Source organism: Australozyma saopauloensis, chromosome 7 (assembly GCF_035610405.1).
Source record: "Australozyma saopauloensis chromosome 7, complete sequence".
Taxonomy (NCBI): Eukaryota; Fungi; Ascomycota; class Pichiomycetes; order Serinales; family Metschnikowiaceae; genus Australozyma; species Australozyma saopauloensis.
The window spans coordinates 173,766-196,705 of record NC_086137.1 but is presented as its reverse complement, the minus strand read 5'-3'; the positions used below and the strand labels follow the sequence as shown (position 1 = coordinate 196,705).

Here is a 22,940-nt window from a genome sequence, read left to right as displayed (position 1 = left end):
TACGAGGTCAAAAGTCCTGAAACAGTTGCGCCTTCTCAGTTGAAGGAGAGCAAGACGACCGAGCCTATCTCCACCCTCCCAGAACTCATCGGCTTAGATCCAGACATGGTTTTAGATGAGTTGAAAAAGGAGCGGAAAACGAAAAAAAATAATTTGTATTAAAAGGTTTAGATTTTGCCTAATTTTCTTTAGTGAGGAAGACTTCTGATGGTGGCTTCCTGGGCTTCGATCTCGAGACTCCGTCTGGACATTGCCTTTTCCTGAGATCTGACAAACCCAATGATAAGACCGGCGAACAAAACGGTGAGAGCAGTCAAGGTTGCATTCACTGGAATGGGGTTTCCCTCAAAATGACTGTGCGTGATCTGGTCCATAAATTGCTGGAGAATATTACATAATCCAGAAAAGCAAATAATAGTTCCATAAACCGTTCCGAAAGTTTCAAAGCCAAACACTTTGGCACAGAAATCTGACACGGCTGTATAATAGAAAGGTCTGTAAAGAACCATTAAAATGATTCCCAAGTAGGTGGCAGGAAGCCAGGAGATGCATCCAGCCACACCAACGGTTACCGAAATGATAGACAAGAGCCACAAGACATTCAATGTGGTCAAGTTGTCAAGAAGGAGACCAATGAATGGAATTGCGCAAAGTCCGCCAACCGGCAATGCAAGATCAAAGAACTGATTGATGGATGTTGCCAATTCCTCGTCTTTGTACAAGAACAACTCCTGAAACTTGATTGTGGCAACGAAAAAGTTGATACGAAGCATCTGAATCGTCGTGAAAATGGCCATCAACACAAACCACGGAGACTTCAATTGCTCGGTAATGGAAAAACCATGCATGATACCGAATACTCCTCCCGTCGAATTGAAGAGCTTATCTTCAGCCTCACGCTCATAGATGGACTTGATCGAAGGGGCACGGGAGATGGTAGAGTCTCTACGATCACTGACGGAGGAGAAGGATGCAGATCTAATGAGCAACGAAGTTGTTTCCGTCATGTTTGGCTGTGGAGTGAAAGTCACCACATCTGCCACGGCTCTATCTTCACTGCGGAGCCTCTCCCTGTCAATTGGCTTGCCAGTCTCGTCGAGTTTCGTCTCTGCAATTTTTGCGAGCGTACCAACGGTTTTGTACGAGTCCTTTGGCATGATGGTGGTTTGACATAAGAAGATAAATACAGGTACCACTAAGTAGTAGAGGAAGAACGTCTTAAGGGACAAGTCAAACCAGTTGAAGTAGATGAGTCGATACACTAAGAATAGAGCCGAAGACGAGTCAAACGCTCCGGTCAAGAGGGCCAAGATCAACCCCGAATTCTTCGGAAAGCTGTTGGCAAGCTGAAAGCATGAAATGAACACAAAAGGTCCACCCAACGCGAGCAACGTGTAGCCTGCCAAGTATGCATCAAAAAGACCAACCTGCTTGGCCATGGAGAGCGTTGCGGCACCAGCAAAAATAATGAATGATCCGATAACTCCCGTCACCTTGGGTCCATAAGAGTCAAGTATAGATCCCACTGGCAACGCAGAGATGTTAGTGACCATACATGCCGCCGTGAACAAGAAGTTGAGGGCCAAATCCTGCTCGTCACATGGAATTGTCTTTTCTCCACCAGCGTGGACCGAGCATCTATCGCTATAAACACCCTCGTTGATGAGAACGGGCTTCAATGCTGCAAAGCCGAAGACCGGGCCTGCTGCGAGAAGACACCATACAATGGAGCAGCAGATCTGCGAGACTTTTCGGAAAGTCGACACTTCTGCCATTTTTACTTTTTAAATGATTGGAAAAAAAAGGTGTGGGAAGTTGCGTGGAGATGGAGTTGCTGACTGCTCAGATCATCAATGATAAGGGAACGCGTAGTGCAGGGAGCGCCAAGATTCGGCAAGGACCGATGTATTCCTGAGATCTGACAGAAAGGCAATTGTTAAATAGCGGAATGCGAAAGTAATATTTTGAGACAAAGGGGGTGATCTCTTCCAATTTTTGAATTCCTGTTTATTCGCTGTTCTGTTGGAGGAACGAAGTGCTCTTGCCAGTGTGTGACTTCCAGTTTTCATTGACTTTCGAATCGTAAGCCTTAAACTTTTTTATCATTTGCCTCTAAGGTATGTGTGCTTCAATTTATTGATTTACTGACTCCGATTATGATTAATGTGAGTGACTGGGCCTAAGACAGCCCGCCAGCGTCCCTTATCTGACTGGAAAATAATTTGAACTAGCTGCTAGTAATTACAAAGAACAACTAGGACAAGTCTAAGTATTTAAGTATCATCTAAGAAAATTGATTATCAAACATGAACGATCGACCTAACACACTCATTCAGACGCTATGAGCTATTCGTCAATCGGGGCGTACCCTATTTGAACTACAGTCTCATGTATGTCCATACTTCACAATTAAGTCTCTACAGACCATGTTGAATGAACCAAATTAAAAAAAGGAACAAAACCGTACATTTTTGCTGTCCAGTACTTAACCAACAATTCAATGTTCAATAAGGACTTCGTGGCCAAGCTGGTTAAGGCGTAAGACTGTTAATCTTGAGATCGTGAGTTCGATCCTCACCGAGGTCGTTATTTTTTCTATTGTTCTTCAATTTTTTTAGCAATTTTACAAATTAATGGAGCCAAGATTCCACTTCGTATATTACTGTGTTCTAAGTGCCTAAATTGCTTACTTCTTTCCACTCTTCTTGATGCCGCCTCCAACCATTGGTCCACCCTTCTTGGCCTTCTCAGCCATGGCCTTCTGTGCAGCGGCGTCAGCCTTTTGCTTAGCCTTAAAAGCCAAATCCTCATCATCGTAATCTTGAGTCTTCTTCTTTGGTGCCTTCAAAGGCTTAGCTTTACCTCCTTGACGTCCAGACATTGTAGTAGTAGTGGTTTGAAGATGGATGAGATTGGTGCAGGAGATATATGCGGAGGTTTGCAAAAATTGGTCTGAAATTTGGTGTCATGAATTTTGTCGCAATATCGAAGCTCGAATGAAAACCATCGTTTGAGTTCTTTTCTTTTCTTTCGGTTTTACTTTTTGGCTTAAGTCTTTGGCATATGAGACTGTGGTTTGGATTACTCCATAGGAACGAAGAAACATGAGTGTGAAATACAGAAATTGCGATAGCTCCTTACATCTTTCAATTTGAATTTTCCAATTCTGTGGTCACTTCATTCATTTCTGGACCATAGTTCGATACTGAGCAGCCTCCACTCGCTTTTGCATAGTGATTCGACTGTCTTTACATTTCCAATAGCAAATTGACAACGGCGGCCTTTCATTAAAATCAGTTCTATTTTCAGGCTGGTTTGCTTTGCGTCTCAATTCGTACCCCTATATTGATCTATGAAGTCGCCGACTAACCTCGCAATTCCCATTGACCAGTGAGACTGAACAATAAAATTGAACTGAATGAACCAAATCAAAAAATGCAGGCAATTTGACAATTTTCTATAAATTACCCCATTTTCTCCAACCCCAACACCAGTTTGTTCCAATGTTCTTTTTATAGTCTCACACTCCACACTCCCTATACATACCACTGACTGATAACTAAGGCCTAGCCGATAACACATCGGGATCTTCACGATGGCGATTCTAACAAATGCCGATAAGGAAAAGATCAAGCGCGCAATCCCAAAGGCATCCAATAAAATTATCGATGCCACCGCCTGTAGACTCTACATTGCTTATCCTGATCCAACAAAATGGACATACACTGGACTTGTAGGCGCAATTGTGTTGGTCGATGACTTGGTGGGACACACGTTCTTCTTGAAACTCGTCGACATTCTTGGTTCCCGCGGCGTGTTGTGGGACCAGGAGCTCTACGTTGATTTCCAGTACCATCAGGATAGGACGTTCTTCCATACGTTCGAAACAGAAGATTGTCTCATGGGGCTTCTATTCGAAGATACGCTGGATGCAGCCCATTTCTTGAAGAAGGTGACTACCAAAGAGAAGCATGCTTCGAAGCAAACGGCCAATAACAAAAACGCAATTGCATTGAAGGACCGCTTGGCCCCTCAAGCGCTGAAACTAGGCTCTCGAGGAGAATTCATTGACGCAAATACAGGTCAGAGATCGCGGAGAGCAAAGGGAATCTTGTACTATGAGGATCAGCCTCCTCCGGAGTGGCGGCTGTTGTATGCTGAGCTAGCTGCTGCTGGTATCACTGAGGACGTAATCGCAGACAATAGGCAATTCATCAAGGATTACATAGCTTCACAGGGCGGGCCACTTGTGGGACTTGAACCGCCAATTCCCCGTCGGTACGCTCAGGGCGCGGCGGCTCCAGCGGCCCCAAGCATATCTCAGCCTGTCCCTCTGGCTCCTAGAAAGACCAAAAAGGCTCCACCCCCACCCCCACCTCCAGCCTCGGGAGCTACAAATACGTACGATACGTCATATTCTGCCTCTCCAGCTTCATCCATAGCTCCATCTGGTCCTTCTACACCAGCTCCAACAGCTCCAACAGCTCCACCAGCTCCGCCCAGTTCTCACGCTGCGCCAGCCATACCTAGCCAATACGCTGATGATGCCGGTGACGACAGCAGTTCCGTACCAGAGTCTCCTGTTCCCGCAGCCACTCCAGTCCTGCCCCAAGCTCGGTTTAGGCTTCCCCCTGCAAATGCACCAATCCCCCAAGTGCTGCACCCAACGGCTATCCCTCCATTCCAAGCCAGTCACTCGGCGACTCCAGAGCCACCAGCACAATTCTCACAGGTTCAGAACCAGGGCCCACCTCCACTTTCTCAGTTCAAGCCAGGAATTCCTTCGAATTCTGTTCATAATGCGCCTCCACCGTTACCGCCCCAAGCCCACAATTCCAACAGACCCGGCCCTCCACCACCTCCAAGAGCTGGCGCAAGAGCCGCAGCTCCATTGCCTCCTCGTTTAAATACAAACAACACTGGAGCCATGCCACCACCTCCTCCGCCTAGGGCCAACAGAGCTGTTCCGCCCCCTCCACCCTCACGAGCATCTATGGCGCCTCCTGGAAATCTGGTACCTTCTTCCTTTGCACCTCCTCCGCCACCAATGCGCGACTCGATCCCATCCATGCCCCCACAACCGGCCGCATTGCCTCCTCGACAGGAGCCAGTTCCACAAGCCGCCATGGGTCAGCAACAGCAACAACAACATCCTGTCATTCCATCAAATCCAAGCTACCAGCCACCTCCACCTCCACAAAGGACGGTCGAAACGGCAGCAGCTGTGCCACCGCCACCACCACCTCCTCCGGCTACGAGTGCGTCTGCTTCTGAGCGCGGACCTCCACCACCACCTCTACCTCCACAAGATTCATCAGCATCCAGCGGGTTGCCACCACCACCGCCGCCGCTACCTCCACAAACTGCTGCAGCTCCTCAGGGAGGCATTCCACCTCCGCCACCTCCGCCCCCTCCTCTGGTTCAACCTTCTGGTGGTGCACCCGCTCCACCTCCTCCACCTCCACCACTTGCGGCACCTGATACGGGAGCAAGTGCGCCTGCAATGCCAATGCCATCAGGAGACTCCGGCCGAGATGCATTGTTGGCATCCATCCGTGGCTCTGGTCTTGGCATGCTTAAAAAGACTGACAAATCTCAATTGGAGAAACCTAGTGTACTTTTAAACGAGGCAAGAGGTGAGCCAACAGCACCAACATCCAGCCAAGCTGGAGGCGGCGCAGGCCAACCAGAGACTTTAGCCGATGCATTGGCCAGTGCCTTAAACAAGAGAAAGGGTAAAGTCGCCGAAAGTGACGATGAGGACGACAATGACGAATGGTAGACGTATGTAAAATTGCTGATCATAAAATCAAAGAGTACAATTATCTTCTAGTAAAATTGTTTAGACATCTGTCATTGGTTGTTCATATTATCAGCTTATCAGTTCAGACCTTGATTATTTGCAGCCAAGTGGTTGTCGCACTCAACTCATCACCTATATAGACCTAGCATCCTATCACATACTTAGCACAACACAATGGAGCCGACACTATATGAGATTGTAGTTGCTTTTGAGGAGGCCCTCAACTTTTGGCTTCTCCACCTTTCCGATGTGAACACAGAATTTAAAGCCGCCGTGTCTCCAGCTAAGGTCGATGCACCTTTGGAAGAACTAGTAAAGATCAGTAAACTCATAAAGGCACACACAACGAAAGTGGGTATTTTGTTCGAGCCTTCCTCGTTCAAGAATGCCGGGTCGGCTGCAGTGAAAACCGTCTCGGAGCTTTCGTCTTCTTTTGTGCTTTACGTATCTGTATTGGCACAACTCTCGCCAGCTGCTATTTCTAGATTGTTCCATAGAGAGATTTTCAGTGTATCAACATCACTCATCACCAACGCCCGTCTGCTTGTCAGCGAATTGTTGGTTATAATCAAGGAGAATGAGAATGAAACGGCGACCAGCGACACAACAGGGAAGCCAGAAGACACGCCGTCACTGAACGATGCGACAGATCCGAAAGCCACCGTTGATCCTCGCTTGGTATCTGTGGGTAAAGTCTGGGCCTCATGCGATGAGATGGTAAAACTAATAGAGGCAGGTAATTTGAGGTATCTCGAGAAACAGACGAAAATGCATTTAACTTTGATCGATGACGGCCTCGATGAGTTCTCCGAATGGGCCGAAAATCCCGAAGAGTTTGACGATGAAGATCCATTTGGCTTTGAGGACGAATTCTCTGATGAAGAGGACGATGAATCGCCTCCAGTGGGCGAGGAAGAATCCGACAGCGAAGAGACAAATACCTCTTCCCAAGAGAAAGAAAAGCTCAGAAGCTACTGCAAGCTGTGGCTAGAAAAATTCAAGTTGGTGCGTCTTCTATTCTTCTCTATCAACAAGTCTTTGCCGCTGCTTGTCGGAGGTGAAAGTATTGACGAGATATACGCAGCCCAAGAACTGATTTCCAGGGACATTGACCAACTCATAGTGGATATAATGCTAAGTCAGGTCATTGACCATGTGGTTGAAAAGCACGCCACCAACATAGACAAAGGATGCTACAAGATCGTGAAGATATTGAAGGGTGTTAATGAGAAGAGTCCTACAAAGGTGAAGTGCGCACTGTGGGAGTCAAAGTTCAAGGAATTGCTGGACGAGATGTATAATTCCATTGAATAAATACAGATACATATAGAGGAATACACCGAGTTCATTTCAACCTGAGCGTGCTTCAAAGTTTGGCTCGCTGCTCCTCTACAGATAGTTATTCGACCAAACCAAGTGCTTTGGCGTGATGCAAAGCGTGTTGCTCGACGAACGAACTAATGAAAAAATACAGGTGGTCATATCCATCAACAATGTTCAAGTCGATAGTTCCCTTGTAGCCGGCCTCTTTAGCAGCAGCGGCAAAGTTCTCGGGCTGCAAATATTTGTCCTTGTGGTAGAAGCCATCGGCTGCGCCCTGGTGGATCAAGATGTCTGGTTGGTACGAATCAGTGTAGGACTTGATCAAGCAAGTAGGGTCATACTTGTACCAATCACTTTTCTCTGCACCCAAATAGTTGCCGAAGTTTTTCTCGCCCCAGGCGCAGTTCAGAGGGTTGCAAATGGGTGCAAACGCACTGACACTCTGGTACTTGCCTGGGTTTTTGAGGAACCCAGCCAACGCACCGTATCCACCCATGGAATGCCCCGTGATGGAGATCTTACCGAAGTCCAAATTGGAAAAGTGGCCGGCCAACTTCTCCAAAAGCTCTTTGTGCACATAGGAGTACATGTTGTAGTTTTGCAGCCATGGCTCTTGTGTAGCATCCACATAGAACCCAGCTCCGGTTCCAAAGTCGTACAGCTCATCCTCGCCCTCAATGCCTGCACCACGGGGAGAGGTGTCAGGGAAGACCACAGCAAAGCCAAATTTGCTTGCAAAATATTGCAAGAACGACTTCTCAGAGGCATTGTTCGGGGTACATGTTAAGCCAGACAAATACATCAAAACAGGAATGGAGGAGGCCGTGGAGGGAGGAACGAAAACGTTGACCTCCATTTTGGTTTTTGTGGAGGTTGAGTCATGACTCAATTTGTACAATTTGCCTCCAAATTGGGCGATCTCTGCGTTGGTAGTAAAAGACATTGTCCTTGTATTGTATTGTGGGAGTGGACTGGATATATATACCGCAGTTAGTTATCGCGAGCGGGATTCATTGCCTATTTGAGTGAAAATTCGCGAGATCAGAGGGTGATTACTTTCTATTTTGGAGCGGAGGTAAATTGTCATAATTAAGTATATGGAATTGAGGAGACTTGATATCTCAGCAGTTTCTGCCCTTTTTGTCCGTATGATGTCATCGATTCAACTAGGCTTAACATCTTCAACTGAGCAATGAGCCAAAACTCAATAACAAGATACAAGAGTCTACCTCCTCTGATATCGCAAATTTTTCCGTCGTTAAATAACTGGAAAAATAATGAGATATCATTTTTTGATCGTTTACTCCATCGCTACATTGTATGACCTTGCGCATTGTGAATTACAGAGCAATGCGTTGATGGTTGATTATTTTTTTTTAAATCGAAATAAAGTCCATTAAGAAGTAAAGATTATTTATAGACTGGAAACGTTTCTGGGCTCGTAAGGATAGAACACCACCAAACAGCCCGAGAACAAGAACAATGCGCCGGAAACGTAAATGGGCGCCGAGGTGGTGAGATCAGCATAAATGGCGATAATTGGTGCAAAAACACCAAAGACTCGATTAAGAGAAGAGGCTAATCCTACTGCAGTTCCTCGTATTTGTGTCGGGAAAACTTCGGGAGTGTAGGCGTAAAGAACACCGTACATTATGTTCGAGAAGAAATTGAAGAAGCAAGTCCAAGCGAGGTATGAATTTGAAGATTTTGCTGTTGTTGACCCAAATAAAACTATTCCGGTCATGATCATAGCACCACACAAGGTGCCTTTCCTTCCGATCCGTAGTTCAACTAGTATACCCGCTAGAATGGCACCTGGGATTCCAACGACAGCAACAATAAGAGTATTACGATAGGTGATGTAAACACTATTCGATGCTGTCACTCTGTTCTCTAGGTACGTGGGAAGAAAGGCATTGTACAACGGGAATGCTAGACCAACTAGCCCCCAAGAAGTGAAAACCAACACGGAGGATAAAATGAGACGCTTCGAGGCAAAACACATTCTGATATGTGAAAAATTGTACTTTTTGAGTCTTTGCTTCAAGAGAGTTTTGTTCCCCATCACCTCAGCACTCAGGCCATCGTCATCATCACTGGCTGCGTCTATAGCATCTAACTGGTCCACAGTTAAGGGATTGAATTTACGATTATAACTCGCAATTTTATCCAACGCCAATATTGCTCTTTTGTTGTCGCCTCGAGCCAAATAGAAAGTGGGACTTTCGGACATGGGAAACAAAAAGCGAGAGCAGAACATGAGAAGAGTGAGACCACCTAATGTGAAGACAAAGTATCTCCAACCCTTGTTATTTTGAGATAAACAGTTGGTTTCCTCCTGACAACTGTACTTGGGAATCAACGCCCAAGAGAGAAGCGCTGTTACGACTTGGCCCAAGCTCCACCAGGCAGACATCACCGTCAAAAGCCATTTTTTGTTCCGCGGTAAAGATTCGAGAAAAATGGCAGAATCAACAGGAAGATTTCCACCCACACCAAAGCTCCACAACGCGCAGAAGGTGGCAGCAGCGGCGAAATTGGGAGAGGCGCCTGCCACGACCGCAAACACACCTGTAAAGAGAAACGTGCAGTTGAAGGCCCAACGCCGACCAATAATGTCTGAAGATAGCGACCAGAAAAGAGCGCCGGCTAGCAATCCCAAGTTTTGTGCTAATGTGAGATACGGAGCCCGGCCTGGTGGATAGTGCACTTTATTGACTTCGTTCAACCGTTGTAAGATGTACGAAGTAGCCACGGGCCAGGCATTGTCAGCAAACCATCCAAATCCGGTGACGAAAAACAAACCCGTTTGATATCTTCCGAATCCAATCTCGTCAATGGCACCTGTCACTAGTAGAGATTTCTGAAGATACTTCGGTTGAACATCACACACGTCGAAAAGAAGAGGAGCATCACTTTTCAGAGTCAGCAGAGATGCCGAGTCAGACGTCATTTTTTTTTTTTTTGGTTTTGTGTTACTTTCGTATAAATCTGACAAATGCAACTGCTCGTATATGGCTGCAAAAACCCACTCGGGATCGAATTGATTCAGAAACGACAATTATATGATGGGCCACGGAACGTAACAGTGAAAAGGAAGAATTATAGACAGAAAAAGACGATTGCCTACGGGGTTTGAGACACAACTAGTATATTTATATGTTTTTTTTGTGGGTGGCATTATGGATTTACCCCAGACCGTTCTTTAGGATGAGTTGCTGCGCACTTGGTGCAGGAGCGCATCCGGCATGGCGGCTCCGTGAATTTGCAGCCATTCAATGTTCACCTAAATGGCATTGAACGTACAGGCCATGACAACAAGGAACGAAGTTCCGAGAAGTTGCATAATGGCATACTTCAGGCCATAAGACATGATCGAAGCTGCGGCACTGACAGTGCGGTTTCCATTGTCTTCATTACCATTGGTGGTGCCTTCAGTAGTGAAGTTGACCTTAGGTTCAGATGCATCAATGGTACCATCCCAACAATACTTTTGGAAACAACGCTTACATTGGTCGGATTGCTCGACGCCTTGTCTCTCTTGTTCTCTACGGATGATCGCACATGCGACACAGGAACGCCAGTCACTGTCCACAGTCATGTTCAATCTGGAGGCGACTTCAAAACCATTCTTTATGATTCCATTCCTCTCGCTATCTTCGTATGAGAGCTTGAATGTGGATGTGTTGGTCCAGTATGTGAATGGACGATTGGCGGTGTAGACAATCAATGGAGCATCGAATACCAGGTAAGAGCTATTGGCGCTTGTGGTATTGGAAAGAAGAGATGTCAAGTTTTTGGCGTCACATCCGAAGAAGGTGGGGCGCGCAGTCAAGTTCAAATTTCTAAAGGTGTTTACATCAGGAACGTGGGGAAAGATGGTTCCTTGACCTTGCTCTAGGAATTGTCTTTGATAGGTTGCGACCAACGAGGCACCATTTGGCCAGCTCTGGTTGGTATCGGCAGAGTTATCGTATGCAAAAATAACATCCAAACCACGCTGCTTTTGGATCAATGGGTACAAAGGAACGTTTTGCAAGTCCTCACCACCATCGACCAAATACAAAGTGTCATTGTTGACAATGCTTTGCACACTGGCAGCCTCCGCATACTTGAAAGGATTAGGTTTGTAAATAGCGATATCATCTTCATCGTGCGAAACATCGTTGAGAAGAGACGAGATAAGGTCTTTCAAGGCAGTAGACAAAGATGTGGTGTTTATCTGAAGCACAAACTGGTTAAACAAGGAGGACGATGTTCCCATAATAAAGCCTGCTTGGTCAAAGCCTGCAACACAAGCATCGCTGCCGGATGGCTCGCCATTGCTGACTTTTGAACCCAAGTACTTCACGTTAGTGAACGACTTCAAAGAGGGATCCCAAGAGCCCAATTCGTAAGGACCAATCTCGAAGACAGTGGAGTTCCCACTGATGATTTGAGAGCCTGGAGTTCTGCCGTCGGCAACCACAAGTGGGAAGGGCATTTGATGATTTACGAAAGCGTCAAGGGTCTGGATGTCAGACCAGCAAAGGGACGCACTGTAGTCATTGGCTGGAGGGAAGAACTGGTGAGACAAAGCACGGCCCCATGTATCGGTAATTGACAACTCGAAGCCTGCATCCTTCTTGGCCTGTACGGCATTGTGCAAGTCTTTGTAGTAGTTGATAGCCTTCTTTGGGTTCCACCCACCGTAATTGACAATCGAGTGTTCTACGTCCCAGATCAGGATGTTACCACTCAACACATTCTGAACAGAGGTGTAATTGTTGAGCACAATACTGCCCACAAGCCACGAGCCTCCCGACAACCCAGTGAGGTAAGTGGCCGACTGGAGAAGACCACCCAACCCATGCTCGTGCGCACCGGTGGTTCTGTTGTCCAAAGCAGCCAATTGGCCCGCACCGTTAAACATGGCTCTGTAGCCACCGCCGGAAAAAGCAATGCCTACCTTGAGCGCACGGCCATTTTTCGTGTTGGAGACGAAGTTTGCAGCGTCGAAGTTGGAAAGACCCGACTGCGAAAGAAACGTAGCAAGGTTCTCATTGGTGACCTTGTTCCGCTCCTTGATCCAGGCCTGTTCATCCGACGAAAGGTCCTTGGCTTCACGAACAAGATTTCCCGAGGGGCAGTCCACTTTTCCAGGAGCGTAGCCTCCAGTGGGCGATCTAGCCACTGCGAGGGAGACTACCTGGAGGGATGCTATAAGAAGAGACAAAGATACCATGCCGCCGTCAATGGATGAATAAACTTCTTAGAAAAACGTCCCAGTTATATAGCAGCCAGAAAACTCAATGCCAACTGAAAAAGGGCATGTATAAGAGTGATTGTGTGTCGCACCCACTAAGACAAGAGACACTGCGTCAGTCGCAGCTGCTACAGGACTGGGTTGCGTATGTAAGCGCGGGTCCGATATATGAGGGTCCAACGGCGCCTGGAAAGCGCATCTGTGCAGAGTGCGCGCATCTGATGTTCCCCGATTAGAAGGCAGACATCGACTTTCCATCGGTGCAAGCAACTATAAATTGCGTTTTTTTCTTGGGAATTGTGTATTGCCTGAGATGTAGCACCCGTGGTTTCCCGGAGAGGCAACTGGACCTGGGAACCGAGATTTGTGACACCGACAACGTTGTTGCAGCCAGGACGGCACATTCCTTCAGAGTAGCTCCGCCGCAGTCATTCAGAGAAGGGTGGGGGCTTGAGTGCAGCGGAGAATTGGGATCAGTCGATTGGTAGAGGTGGAGTATGAAGAAGAGCGTCTAACCAAAAAAAACTCCAAAAGTGTCGGGGCTCTGTAACCTGGCTATGTGCACTGGGAAATTGTGGTTTATTTCTGTATGTGCTTTATTTCCGTATGGTGTTTCTGTATGGTGTTTCTGTATGGTGTTTCTGTATAGTGTTTCTGTACGGTGCACAATTCTGTATGGTGGGTGGCTCAGTATGTTTCTGGTGCATGGTGTAGTGAGGGTATGCATATTCATACTTCAGGAATTAATCACACAGCCTAGTAGGTACTTGCGTCTGATCAGGGCTGTACAAGATGCAAATTTGCGTTTGTATGTTTTTTTAGGCGATCGAGAATCCGGTTTCATTTGAATCCCGGAATTTCTCCAGCTCTGCGCATGTTTTGAGCGACCTTCCATCTCCTCACTATCTACTCCATACTTCACTCAGTATACTATAGCTATACCACAAACTAGGCCTGCCAACAGCACATAATGGCTGAATATTTCAGCACCGCGAGACAGATCATCTCTCAGCAGACCACAAAATTCTCGGACTTGGGAGCCAGCCTCGCACAATGGTACAGAGATCAACCATTATGGAAAAGAGTAGCTTTGGCGGCATTGATGGCGGTGGCTGCGCTTGTGGGATTGATCGTGCTCATATTTCACAAGGACATCATCAAGATTCTCATCTATGTTTCCGACAAGCTTGAACACTCGGTGGTGGGCGGCATTGTCTTGTTCACGCTTATCTTCTTCGTGGGCTTCCCTCCCCTTCTAGGGTTCTCGGCATTGCTGATGTTGTGTGGCATGGTCTACGGTTTTCCGAAAGGGTGGCCGTTGTTGGCCACGGCCTCTGTGACGGGCTCTTTTGCGTCGTTCTTGGTGTTTCGCCACCTTTTGAAGGAACAAGCCACCAGTTTGGTGCACAAGAACGAACAGTTCAGAGCCTTCTCGGAGATTCTCCAGGAGGACGCCTCCTTGTTTTTGCTTATTCTTATTCGTTTGTGTCCGTTGCCCTATTCCCTCCTGAACGGAGCTCTCGCATCTATTCCAAACCTCTCTGCATCAACTTACCTCTTGGCTTCCGTAATCACATCTCCCAAGATGCTTGTGCATATCTTTGTGGGGCACGCGATCAAAAACCTAGGCGACGAGGGTCGTCCCGCTTCTGCCAAGTGGTTGGATGTCATAAGTATATTGACGGCAGGTGTAGCTTTGTTTTTTGCATCGTACATCATCTACAACAAAATGCAAGAAAAACTCCAATCTTTCCATAACGGTCAAGGCTCCTATGAGGATATGTCTTTCGACATTGAGCTGGGAACGGGTGGGAACTTGGAATTCAATCCAGCAGATTATGACGACGACAACTTTATCATTGGTATCGACGACGAAGACATTACTGCTCCTGCTGAAACCTACCAACAAAAGCAGTCTACAAAACCTGCTAATCTGGACAACTTAAGCTTACTTTAGAATTTGGTCTCACTGGGCATGGGGACATGGTAAATAGGGCTCGTCGATTTTTGGGATCGTCGATTGGATTTTATTACAAATATTGGTTCTTTCAATCTATTTCTATCTAATATACATATGAGTGCAAAATATCAGCCGGCAACAGTCCGCACTAGAAACTTGGGCCCTGGTCCAAGTACATCAATCTGGTTCTTCTTTTTTCAACCCTGTCTGAGGTCAGCAATCCAAGCTTGTTACGTTGTTCAATAATTGCAATTGCATCTGCCTCACAGAATATATCATTGTTAACACAATAGTAGTCCTCTGAGATATTGCTCAAGCATTTAGCACATTTGAGACAGTCTGGATGCCACTTCTGTTTTAACTCATTCTCAATACATTCGCCCTCAATTCCACGATTACATGAACCACAGAGTGTGTCATTAAGCGAATGATAGTGGTGATGGCAGAATGGGTTATCGAGAAGAACGTATGGTGTGATCTGCTTGTTGAATACTATTCCACAGTTGTCATACAGGCAGTGGAAGCAGCCACGATGCCATTGACCACTCAACTCACCGCTACGAGAAAAAATTGCTTTTTGTGATCCCTTGGCCCCTTTTTCAACTTCTGTGTGACATGAGCGGCACGGTCCAGTCCCTGGCGATGTTCTTGCCATACTTTTCGTTCTGAAGGAAGGAACGGATGGGTCGAACACCGAACGAGGAAAGGCATCGAATTCGGCAGGGGTAGTGTTGGCAGCAAGAATCTCATCCTCTGAGATTAATTGCTGAGGCTCCTCGAGCTTCGAGTCTTCTACAACTTGACTGCTTATTCTGAGATTCTGGAGCTCCAGAGCAATATGATGTGCCTTTGGACTCAATGGCTTAATGGTCTCTGGAGTATCACAATCTTCGGTGTAAGTGCGGTCTAAATTTGGTGTCAATGGCTCTTTGAGGTCATCAAACTTGGGATTATCAGCACGCGAAAAGAGAGGAGTCACGGCTTCATGAAACGAACGCTTGTCTAAGCTTTCATCGAGCAGTTCACCTGTTGAATGGACAGAGGGAGTATCATTGATGTAAATTGCTGGGGCGAAGAAACCGGGATTGACAGGGACCTCTGATGCAGTAATGAATGAATCATTGATTCTTCCTCCAAAGTCCAGACTGGTATTGCTACCTGTTTTCAAGTCTTCGAGCTGTCTTTCCAATTCGCGCTCGATCTCCTCGTCCTCACCTCGGCTGTCTTGGTCTCTTCTAGACAATATGGAACTGATGGTTGAAAGCCGAGCGTCGGTTCTATTGTTCTTCTCGGGGTATACATTGAGCATGTTAGGAATATCTTCAACAGTGGTGTTGACGGTTTCGTCAGAATGGCGCACGTTACTTTTGAAAGACAAGTCCTCGTGTGAGCTTCCAGCTTCATCAACAGACATGTTAAAGTGGGCAGATGGGTTCCCGTGGGTGTATGAATGGGAGTTGTACGGGTTTTCGGCCATATGGTCTGGATACATCACTTGATTGTGATGTGGGTATGAGGTTGGTTCGGATGCAGAGGAGCGAGATTCGGCTCGCTTATGGTGTTCAACATCCTGTCTCAAATCTGCGAGATCTGAAGACAAATGTTTTTCGCTTGAAGGCGTGTACAATTGGCCGTAGTCTTTGGCAGGGTAAGGCGCCGTAGACTCCATGAGTTGGCAGGTTTGCACACTTGCGGCACTAGCGTCACTAAGAGTGGGGCGGTGGCCGCGAGTGCTTCTGGACTCTGTCTCAAGATGCCCTCCAGCATTACTATCATTGCTGTAAGGATAGTTATCGTGCGTCAAAGAGCTCGAGTCATTGACTTGCAGAGCCGAGTGTATGGAGAAATTGCTGTCTTGGATATCAAGCTTCAAATGTTTCTTGTTTTTCTCGCTCGACACTTCTTGGTGCGCGCTGGTGTTGTCATTTAAAATGCTGTGAAGGCTCTTTTCATTTTGAGCGGGTTGGAATGGCTGAAATGGTTGATACAGTTGTTGGGAGTGATCGTTTCCAGCAGCATAGTTGAGCTGTGACGCGTTGTTAGACAGATGGCCGGAGTGTGAGCCCAGCTCGCCCAAAGAAGGCTGTCTTCCGTAAGAACGATTGGAGCGCGTGTCTTCCTGCTGCGTATAACCGTAGTCCTCGTTTTGTCTATGCTGAGTTTGGGTAGTGTACGGGTTACTGACAGACCGTTCAAACGTGCGAGCCGAATGCAGAGGCGGTATTTCATTGTTGTACTGCGGCGACGCCTGGAATGAAGAGTAGTTGAGCGGAGCAGACATTGGTGTCTTCAACTGCAGCGCCGACAGCGTGCGGCCTCTCGAGCGACTACTATGACTGTGATGCGAGCCTGACGGAGAGACTTTTTTACCGTTGAATCTATGCGAGGAGCTTTCCTGTTGAGAAATCGCCGGAGATCCATTCTCGGAAGATCTTTGCATGCCACCGAGGTTGACATCGAAACCAGCACGCTCGTAGACTCCACGGTACCGTTTATCGGGCTTCAACGGCGGGAACGGCGAGTCCGAACTCACCACGCCAGGCAGGCCATGGCGCATCCAGCTGGGAAGCGTGGGCAATTGCATGGGTACTGAAGAGAAGCTATAAAACAACAATCACGCCGGCAGTTGGCAAAAACAGCGGGAGGGCAATTTGCAATAAATATCAGACAGGCAAGGTCCAGGGTTTGCTCAGATCAAAAGCAACGCGTCTCGGGTCAAAATTGCCTATTTTTTGTCGCCCAAAGATACTGTGTATCGGGGATGTATGTATTGGCTGAAGAATCAGAGCTAGAATCGGAATCAGGTGGCAGATGAAATGTTCTGTCTAGGTCGCCACTCGATAAATGCAATAACGTTCGAAAATGATCCCTCGGAGCTCTTTTTGCAGTATCCTTCCGGTCCACTAGTGCTACGTGAAGTATGTGGAAAAGAAGGCACACTGGTTCCAGATGATACAGTGCACTGGTGGATAGAGCACATGCAGGCGATACACGGTTTGATGGCTGCAGATGGGCATGGGTGCGTGGATCACTGTGCAGGGTTCCAATTTAAAGGTGGACTTCCAGTGCTATATGCCGATGCGCCCGTTGATGCATCGCGTGGCTCTGCAGCACAGCCTGTGTGGGTGCTAAATAAGGATTGGGGATGTTGACTTCATCGAAGAAATACGAGGTTCAGTTTCAGATGGATTGGTGCCAGACATGCAACATCGGGGATGTGGGAAGGGAATAGTCTGAAAAATATACTAGATCTAAGTTTGTTTACGGAAAGTAGATGGCCAAAGGGTGTAGGTGGTATGGGTTAGCTGGCTGCGATGAGGGATGAGATGCGATGGCCCCTGGCTAACAGTTGGTGGACATTTAGAGCGCCGCAAACGGCCGCGGAGTTTGTGTTTTGTGCAATTTTAGTAATGGGTCTCTACATTCGCGGTTTGTTTTGCGCCGTCAACTATGATAGACGTTAGTTGCTCTGGCTTTGCATCTTCATTTATGTCTGGGCAGTGGCTAGGGTGGTGGCTATGACATGAGGAAGACCAGCGGTGCACAAGCTATACTCGTTTGTCTGATGTTTGATCTTTCAAACTGACTGACTGCTATTCTATTGTAACTTAAAAACATTATGATTCAGATCAATTCTTTTGTATTACGAAAATACCTTGAGAAGTTGGTGGAGCTAGTTACAATTTGGTTTCGTTGATGGACATTTCATCACCTCCTAATCTCTGCTTGTACACACACACACAACTCTTGGTATTGACAAGCTTGGTATTTTGTCAAGCAAATTCTTGCTCTGTACCAATTCGATGAAAATCCCTCCCACAGGCCACCTTCGTGGTTGCAAATAGCGATACGTCATCTTGGCCAAGTATCTTCATGCTTTGTCTACACTACATCGTTCTGCTCCGTTATCTTTATTAATTAAACTACAATATGCATTACACGTAACCAATTCTGTTGGCAACGTCCAAAGCGTCATGGTCAGCGGTCAATCTGATGTAAGCCTTCTTGGTACCGTTTGGTCTGATCAAAGTGTTGATCTTCTCAACGTCAACCTCGTACAACTCCTTGACAGCAGCCTTGATTTGGTGCTTGTTAGCCTTCAAGCTAACTTGGAAAACCAAGGTGTTACCGTCCTCAACCTTCTTGATGGCAGTCTCAGAGGCAATTGGGGTCTCGATGATCTTGTAGGCGTCCATTCTGTTGTAGTGTGGAACGGCCTTTCTGGCGTAGAGAGGAGCCTTTGGAGTCTTCAAGGTCTCTGGCAATCTGAACTTGGTAGAAGTTCTGACCTTGATGGCCTTCTTAGAGTTGGAACCCTTCAAAGCAGATTTCTTAGCAGCAGCAGCCTGAGTGTCTGTAATGTTAGCATAAATGATAATCGAGAAGAGTGGTCATGATGTAAACCCAATTTTCCGGGAAGTTGGGTAGGATGATCAAATGGGTAATGGGTGAAAAAAGTCCCTTCTGCATGGATTGTGGATTGAGAAGAGCCGATGGATATCGCTTAAAGTGTCACATTGTGGAGTGCTTTGTCTGTTTGCCTTTGCATCGGAAGGTATTAGTTCTACGTTGGTTTGAAGCCTTCGTTCAAGGGATATCTCAGGCTTTGAGACGATATGGATTTCAATAATAGTGGAGCATAGCATAAGACGCTGGGATCGTTGGGTTTACATCGTTGGACTGGATGGCGTATACATACTAGAAGCCATTGTTGAGTGTCTAGCAAAAGTGAAAGGTTGATGAATTGAGGATAGAAATTTTCTACCGGGAGCCCATTGCGAGCGGCCTGCAGATTAGGGTGCGAAGCTGTTTCACGTGGTCTGTGTGACAGTGTTTCGCTCGTCACGTGCATAGTTGGCTGCAAAAGTCATTGTTGAAGTGACTTCCAAATATCGGATACAATGGGGTTAATAAAGTTGAGGAAAGTTTGTTTTAATTGGTGATTTGATTGCTTGTGTTTTTGTGAGCGATGCGACTGCGTGGTGCTGATCCTGGGAGTTTATCAGGTGAACTAGGATGGGTACCTACGGAACGGAACAAACGACTAATCCTGAGTTTTTAGGTTAAAAAATTGCTAAAACTTATCATTTTCTGTTTTCGTTTCAAAAAAGTTGGAGTTGCGGGTTTCGTCACTTCTAGCTTTCTAAGGATTGTGCTGAGCCGCCAACGTCACAATGAAAATAATGTAGCGAGGATGGGCATTCATACTGACATCATACAAAATGATTCATGCAAAATTGTTCATACAAAATAGGGATGGCATTGTTGCCAGATACATAAATTTACGTATTGAATAAGCAGGGACTCTGACAAGATAATACATGGTCCTCATTTCTACAATACATGGTCTCGAACGAATTCTATATAGTCAAACATTTATCACCGCTTCTATTAAATATTTACAAAATGGACAGAAGTGACTCTGAAATTGCGGCATAGGTTGTAGACACTGCTTCAGTACCTACGAATGAAGGCTACCCACGCTAATTAACAGGAAGTAGAATTTAAACCTGAAAAGCAAAAGAAAATATTAACAAGCGTATAAACAACCAATATTCCTTCTTTGCTCATGAAGGTCTTTCGATCTTCAATTTGTTGATTTCCTGTCCGTCTAATTCAATTATGCAGCGGAACTTGAGTTCATTTTTGAATGACAGCCACCTAATGATTCAAATGAATAGATTTGTAGCATTTAAATACCCAGTTGTGAATAATTCGTATTTCTTTCTATATACAATGTCTACAAACGACGCAACTTCTTCGACCGGACACCACCGAACTTCAATTTCGTAGCGTCGGTCACACGGCTAACATGAGGACGCACAAAAGAGCCTTCCTTACCGTTCAAAGCCGAAATGAAAGCATCACGGCCCTTGCCAAAATCTGACATGATCACCTCAATCTTGTCGTTGGGCGCGAGTAGCTTCTTCTCCTCGATCATTTTGAAGAAGTTCGTGCTGACCTGGTATCCAGCCTCGTACTCGGCTCTGTTAGACTTCCGGAAGCCTAGCATACCAGCACTGAGATGTATCTTTGGGTAGTGGGGTAATCTCATGTAGTACAAGACCTGTTGGTTGTAACTCAAATGGGAGTTGTTCTTGATGAAATCGGGATCTTCAACAACGGCAACAAAGGAGCAGATGGTGTTGTGAGGGTGGAACTGCGCGTACATTTTCCATAAGACCACCTTGAGATTGGCTGGCAGAGCGGGCTTTCTGATTGTGTTGGATGTCGTCACCTGCTTCAAGGACTCGGTGGAGAGATTCCGGAGTCCAGGTGTGAACAGGGATGGGCGGAGTGATTCCGCAAGGCCGCCGGCTCGCAGCAAGGTGGATCTCCAGCCAGAAAACATGTGAATTTGGTTGTAGGTGGTTGGGTGAAATTTGGAGGTGAGCTGTGGATGCACGGATGCGATGGGTGGGTGGAAATATGACGAAACCAAATGTGGAGAAAATTCCGCGATTTGACCTTGAGCAATAACTGACTGACCTGTAATTGTGACAGATTGAACTAAGTCGGATTTATCTGCCTTTGTTATGGTGGTTCTGATGTGTGCATTGTACACTGTTCTATTCATAAATGAACAATCAAAAGAGAGAGTACAGTTCATCGGCATATAAAATCAGGTCCCATTTCAGGCTAATTTCGATTAATTTCTTTTATGTTTTTACTGGTTTTATCGCTTCACTGATTATTTTGCGTTCTTCTCTGGATTATCTGTTTCATTTGCAACTGCCCAATACCAGTAGCATGGTCTGTAATGACCGTTTCTCTTCTGCATAATTACAATTGAACTCAATTCCAATTATTGATTTTCCTCGTTCAGACCTTTTAAGATAAATTCACTCGTGGAAGAAATTTTAACAACAATCCGGCAATTACTAAGCCCAACTGCCCCTATGATTGCCTTGTAGGTCTTGGCTAACTTGAGCAATTGACACCCTCGGAACTACAGTATCGGATACTCAGTACCCAGACTTTCAGCAATTGCGAATATCTTGCCGAAGTTCCTCTGAATTAAAACTCTAACGCGGCTGCAAGTAAATTGCATCGTTGCTTTCTTGTTTCACTGGGCCATCACGTGAGCAACTGGCTTTCGACTCCACTGATAACACCAACCTCAACATACCACTAGTCACCCATTCACTTCTACGTGAGCACACTCCCACGCGTCTAGTTTGTAGCCAATCTCTGTGCGTTTTCGGCTTATAACCCCGCAAGTCATCAACATCGTTTTTTCGCCCTCCTCCGCTCGTCAAATTCCGTTCTGTACCTAGAACGGCCTTCCCCAGTTTCCAACAGTTTCGTCGCGAAACTTCCAACAGCCACGGCGATTATGACTGACCCAGGCTTTCAGCCTCAAGAGTACGTAGTCAATGACGTCTTCGATACCCGTGTGTCGAAGTCTCGGCGCATGTACGTGAAGGAGTACAAGAAGATCGGCGAGGGTGCATTCGGCACAGTTGTTGAGGCCATGGTGGCCGAGGTGGACGAAAACGGTCAACAGAAGGAGAACCCATTTGGTCCCTTTGCTATCAAGCGCGTTTTGGCCCAGACCGAGTACAAGTGCCGTGAGTTGGAGATCTTGCGCCTGGTGATCCACCCCAACATTGTGCGCTTGCGGTATTTTTTCGACCGCAAGAGTCGAACAGATGGAAAGATCTATCAAAACTTGACCATGGAGTGTTTGCCCTCCAACTTGCAAAACGAAATTAAATATTACCGTGGCTCTAGATACACCATTCCATACCCCCACATGAAGGCATATACATTCCAATTGGCCCGTGCCATGATGTACTTGCATGGCTTCAGCATTTCCCACCGTGACATAAAACCATCGAACATCTTGGTGGATCCATCCAAAGTGAAATTGAAGATCTGCGATTTCGGAAGCGCTAAGCAATTGGAGCCCAACGCCCCCTCTGTGAGCTACATCTGTTCTAGATACTACCGTGCCCCAGAATTGATTGTTGGATGCACTGTTTACACTACCAAGATTGACATCTGGGGTCTCGGGTGCGTTATTGCCGAGATGTTCCTCGGAAAGCCAATATTCCAAGGGCTGACATCTGAACTACAACTCAAAGAAATCTCCAAATTGTTGGGTCCCCCTCCAAACACATTCTTTTTCAAGAGCAATCCTCAGTACCACGGAAACATGTTTTCCACGAAACTTTTCACTTGCTCTGTACAAGAGCGGTTTAAGCTGATCTTCTGCAACTCGCCAGATGATGTCATTGACTTGTTGCTCAAGGTCCTTGTCTACGACCCTGAGTTCCGTGCCACCGCAGCCTCTGTTTTGGTGCACCCATTCTTTGATGAGCTAAAAGAGAGTAATTTCCACGTATACCCCCGTGGCTCCAGTGAGCCTCTCAGAATGGATCTCTATGATTTCAGCGAAGTAGAGCTTAATTTCATGGGCGATTTGAAGCAAAAACTCCTTAGCCGGCCTTAATTGATGCTTGATGGCGGGCCGCATAACTATCCTGGGTTATGGAGGCTGGTTAGTTCATGGTGCTTATAGATGCTTGCCTTTTTTATAAATTCAGAATAAAATGCTACATGTTTGGTGCAGTGTATGTGGGTAGATTTTAGAAACAGTAACATGG

General features: G+C 46.4%; 11 protein-coding genes and 1 non-coding gene across 12 annotated transcripts; 5 read left to right on the top strand and 7 right to left on the bottom strand.

Annotated features, from left to right (window-relative positions):
* Window positions 1-188: 188 nt before the first annotated feature.
* On the bottom strand, window positions 189-1,775 carry PUMCH_005029 (uncharacterized protein; the record flags this gene model as incomplete). Its single annotated transcript, XM_063023940.1, has 1 exon — window positions 189-1,775. The coding sequence occupies one exon, from the start codon at window positions 1,773-1,775 to the stop codon at window positions 189-191; it is 1,587 nt and encodes a 528-aa protein (XP_062880010.1).
* Window positions 1,776-2,512: 737 nt separating this feature from the next.
* On the top strand, window positions 2,513-2,586 carry PUMCH_005028. Its single transcript has one exon. It is a non-coding gene; the product is annotated as a tRNA-Asn (tRNA).
* Window positions 2,587-3,595: 1,009 nt separating this feature from the next.
* PUMCH_005027 (uncharacterized protein) lies at window positions 3,596-5,782 on the top strand (the record flags this gene model as incomplete). Its single annotated transcript, XM_063023939.1, has 1 exon — window positions 3,596-5,782. One exon carries the CDS (start codon window positions 3,596-3,598, stop codon window positions 5,780-5,782), a length of 2,187 nt encoding a protein of 728 aa, XP_062880009.1.
* Window positions 5,783-5,977: 195 nt separating this feature from the next.
* PUMCH_005026 (uncharacterized protein) lies at window positions 5,978-7,117 on the top strand (the record flags this gene model as incomplete). The annotated part of the gene is made up of 1 exon (XM_063023938.1): window positions 5,978-7,117. The coding sequence occupies one exon, from the start codon at window positions 5,978-5,980 to the stop codon at window positions 7,115-7,117; it is 1,140 nt and encodes a 379-aa protein (XP_062880008.1).
* An 85-nt stretch (window positions 7,118-7,202) lies between these two features.
* Window positions 7,203-8,069, bottom strand: PUMCH_005025 (uncharacterized protein; the record flags this gene model as incomplete). The annotated part of the gene is made up of 1 exon (XM_063023937.1): window positions 7,203-8,069. The coding sequence occupies one exon, from the start codon at window positions 8,067-8,069 to the stop codon at window positions 7,203-7,205; it is 867 nt and encodes a 288-aa protein (XP_062880007.1).
* Window positions 8,070-8,540: 471 nt separating this feature from the next.
* Window positions 8,541-10,079, bottom strand: PUMCH_005024 (uncharacterized protein; the record flags this gene model as incomplete). Its single annotated transcript, XM_063023936.1, has 1 exon — window positions 8,541-10,079. The coding sequence occupies one exon, from the start codon at window positions 10,077-10,079 to the stop codon at window positions 8,541-8,543; it is 1,539 nt and encodes a 512-aa protein (XP_062880006.1).
* A 333-nt stretch (window positions 10,080-10,412) lies between these two features.
* Window positions 10,413-12,350, bottom strand: PUMCH_005023 (uncharacterized protein; the record flags this gene model as incomplete). The annotated part of the gene is made up of 1 exon (XM_063023935.1): window positions 10,413-12,350. One exon carries the CDS (start codon window positions 12,348-12,350, stop codon window positions 10,413-10,415), a length of 1,938 nt encoding a protein of 645 aa, XP_062880005.1.
* Window positions 12,351-13,341: 991 nt separating this feature from the next.
* Window positions 13,342-14,328, top strand: PUMCH_005022 (uncharacterized protein; the record flags this gene model as incomplete). Its single annotated transcript, XM_063023934.1, has 1 exon — window positions 13,342-14,328. The coding sequence occupies one exon, from the start codon at window positions 13,342-13,344 to the stop codon at window positions 14,326-14,328; it is 987 nt and encodes a 328-aa protein (XP_062880004.1).
* Window positions 14,329-14,479: 151 nt separating this feature from the next.
* On the bottom strand, window positions 14,480-16,915 carry PUMCH_005021 (uncharacterized protein; the record flags this gene model as incomplete). Its single annotated transcript, XM_063023933.1, has 1 exon — window positions 14,480-16,915. One exon carries the CDS (start codon window positions 16,913-16,915, stop codon window positions 14,480-14,482), a length of 2,436 nt encoding a protein of 811 aa, XP_062880003.1.
* A 1,351-nt stretch (window positions 16,916-18,266) lies between these two features.
* Window positions 18,267-18,527, bottom strand: PUMCH_005020 (uncharacterized protein; the record flags this gene model as incomplete). Its single annotated transcript, XM_063023932.1, has 1 exon — window positions 18,267-18,527. One exon carries the CDS (start codon window positions 18,525-18,527, stop codon window positions 18,267-18,269), a length of 261 nt encoding a protein of 86 aa, XP_062880002.1.
* Window positions 18,528-20,071: 1,544 nt separating this feature from the next.
* PUMCH_005019 (uncharacterized protein) lies at window positions 20,072-20,947 on the bottom strand (the record flags this gene model as incomplete). Its single annotated transcript, XM_063023931.1, has 1 exon — window positions 20,072-20,947. The coding sequence occupies one exon, from the start codon at window positions 20,945-20,947 to the stop codon at window positions 20,072-20,074; it is 876 nt and encodes a 291-aa protein (XP_062880001.1).
* A 720-nt stretch (window positions 20,948-21,667) lies between these two features.
* PUMCH_005018 (uncharacterized protein) lies at window positions 21,668-22,786 on the top strand (the record flags this gene model as incomplete). Its single annotated transcript, XM_063023930.1, has 1 exon — window positions 21,668-22,786. The coding sequence occupies one exon, from the start codon at window positions 21,668-21,670 to the stop codon at window positions 22,784-22,786; it is 1,119 nt and encodes a 372-aa protein (XP_062880000.1).
* Window positions 22,787-22,940: the final 154 nt, after the last annotated feature.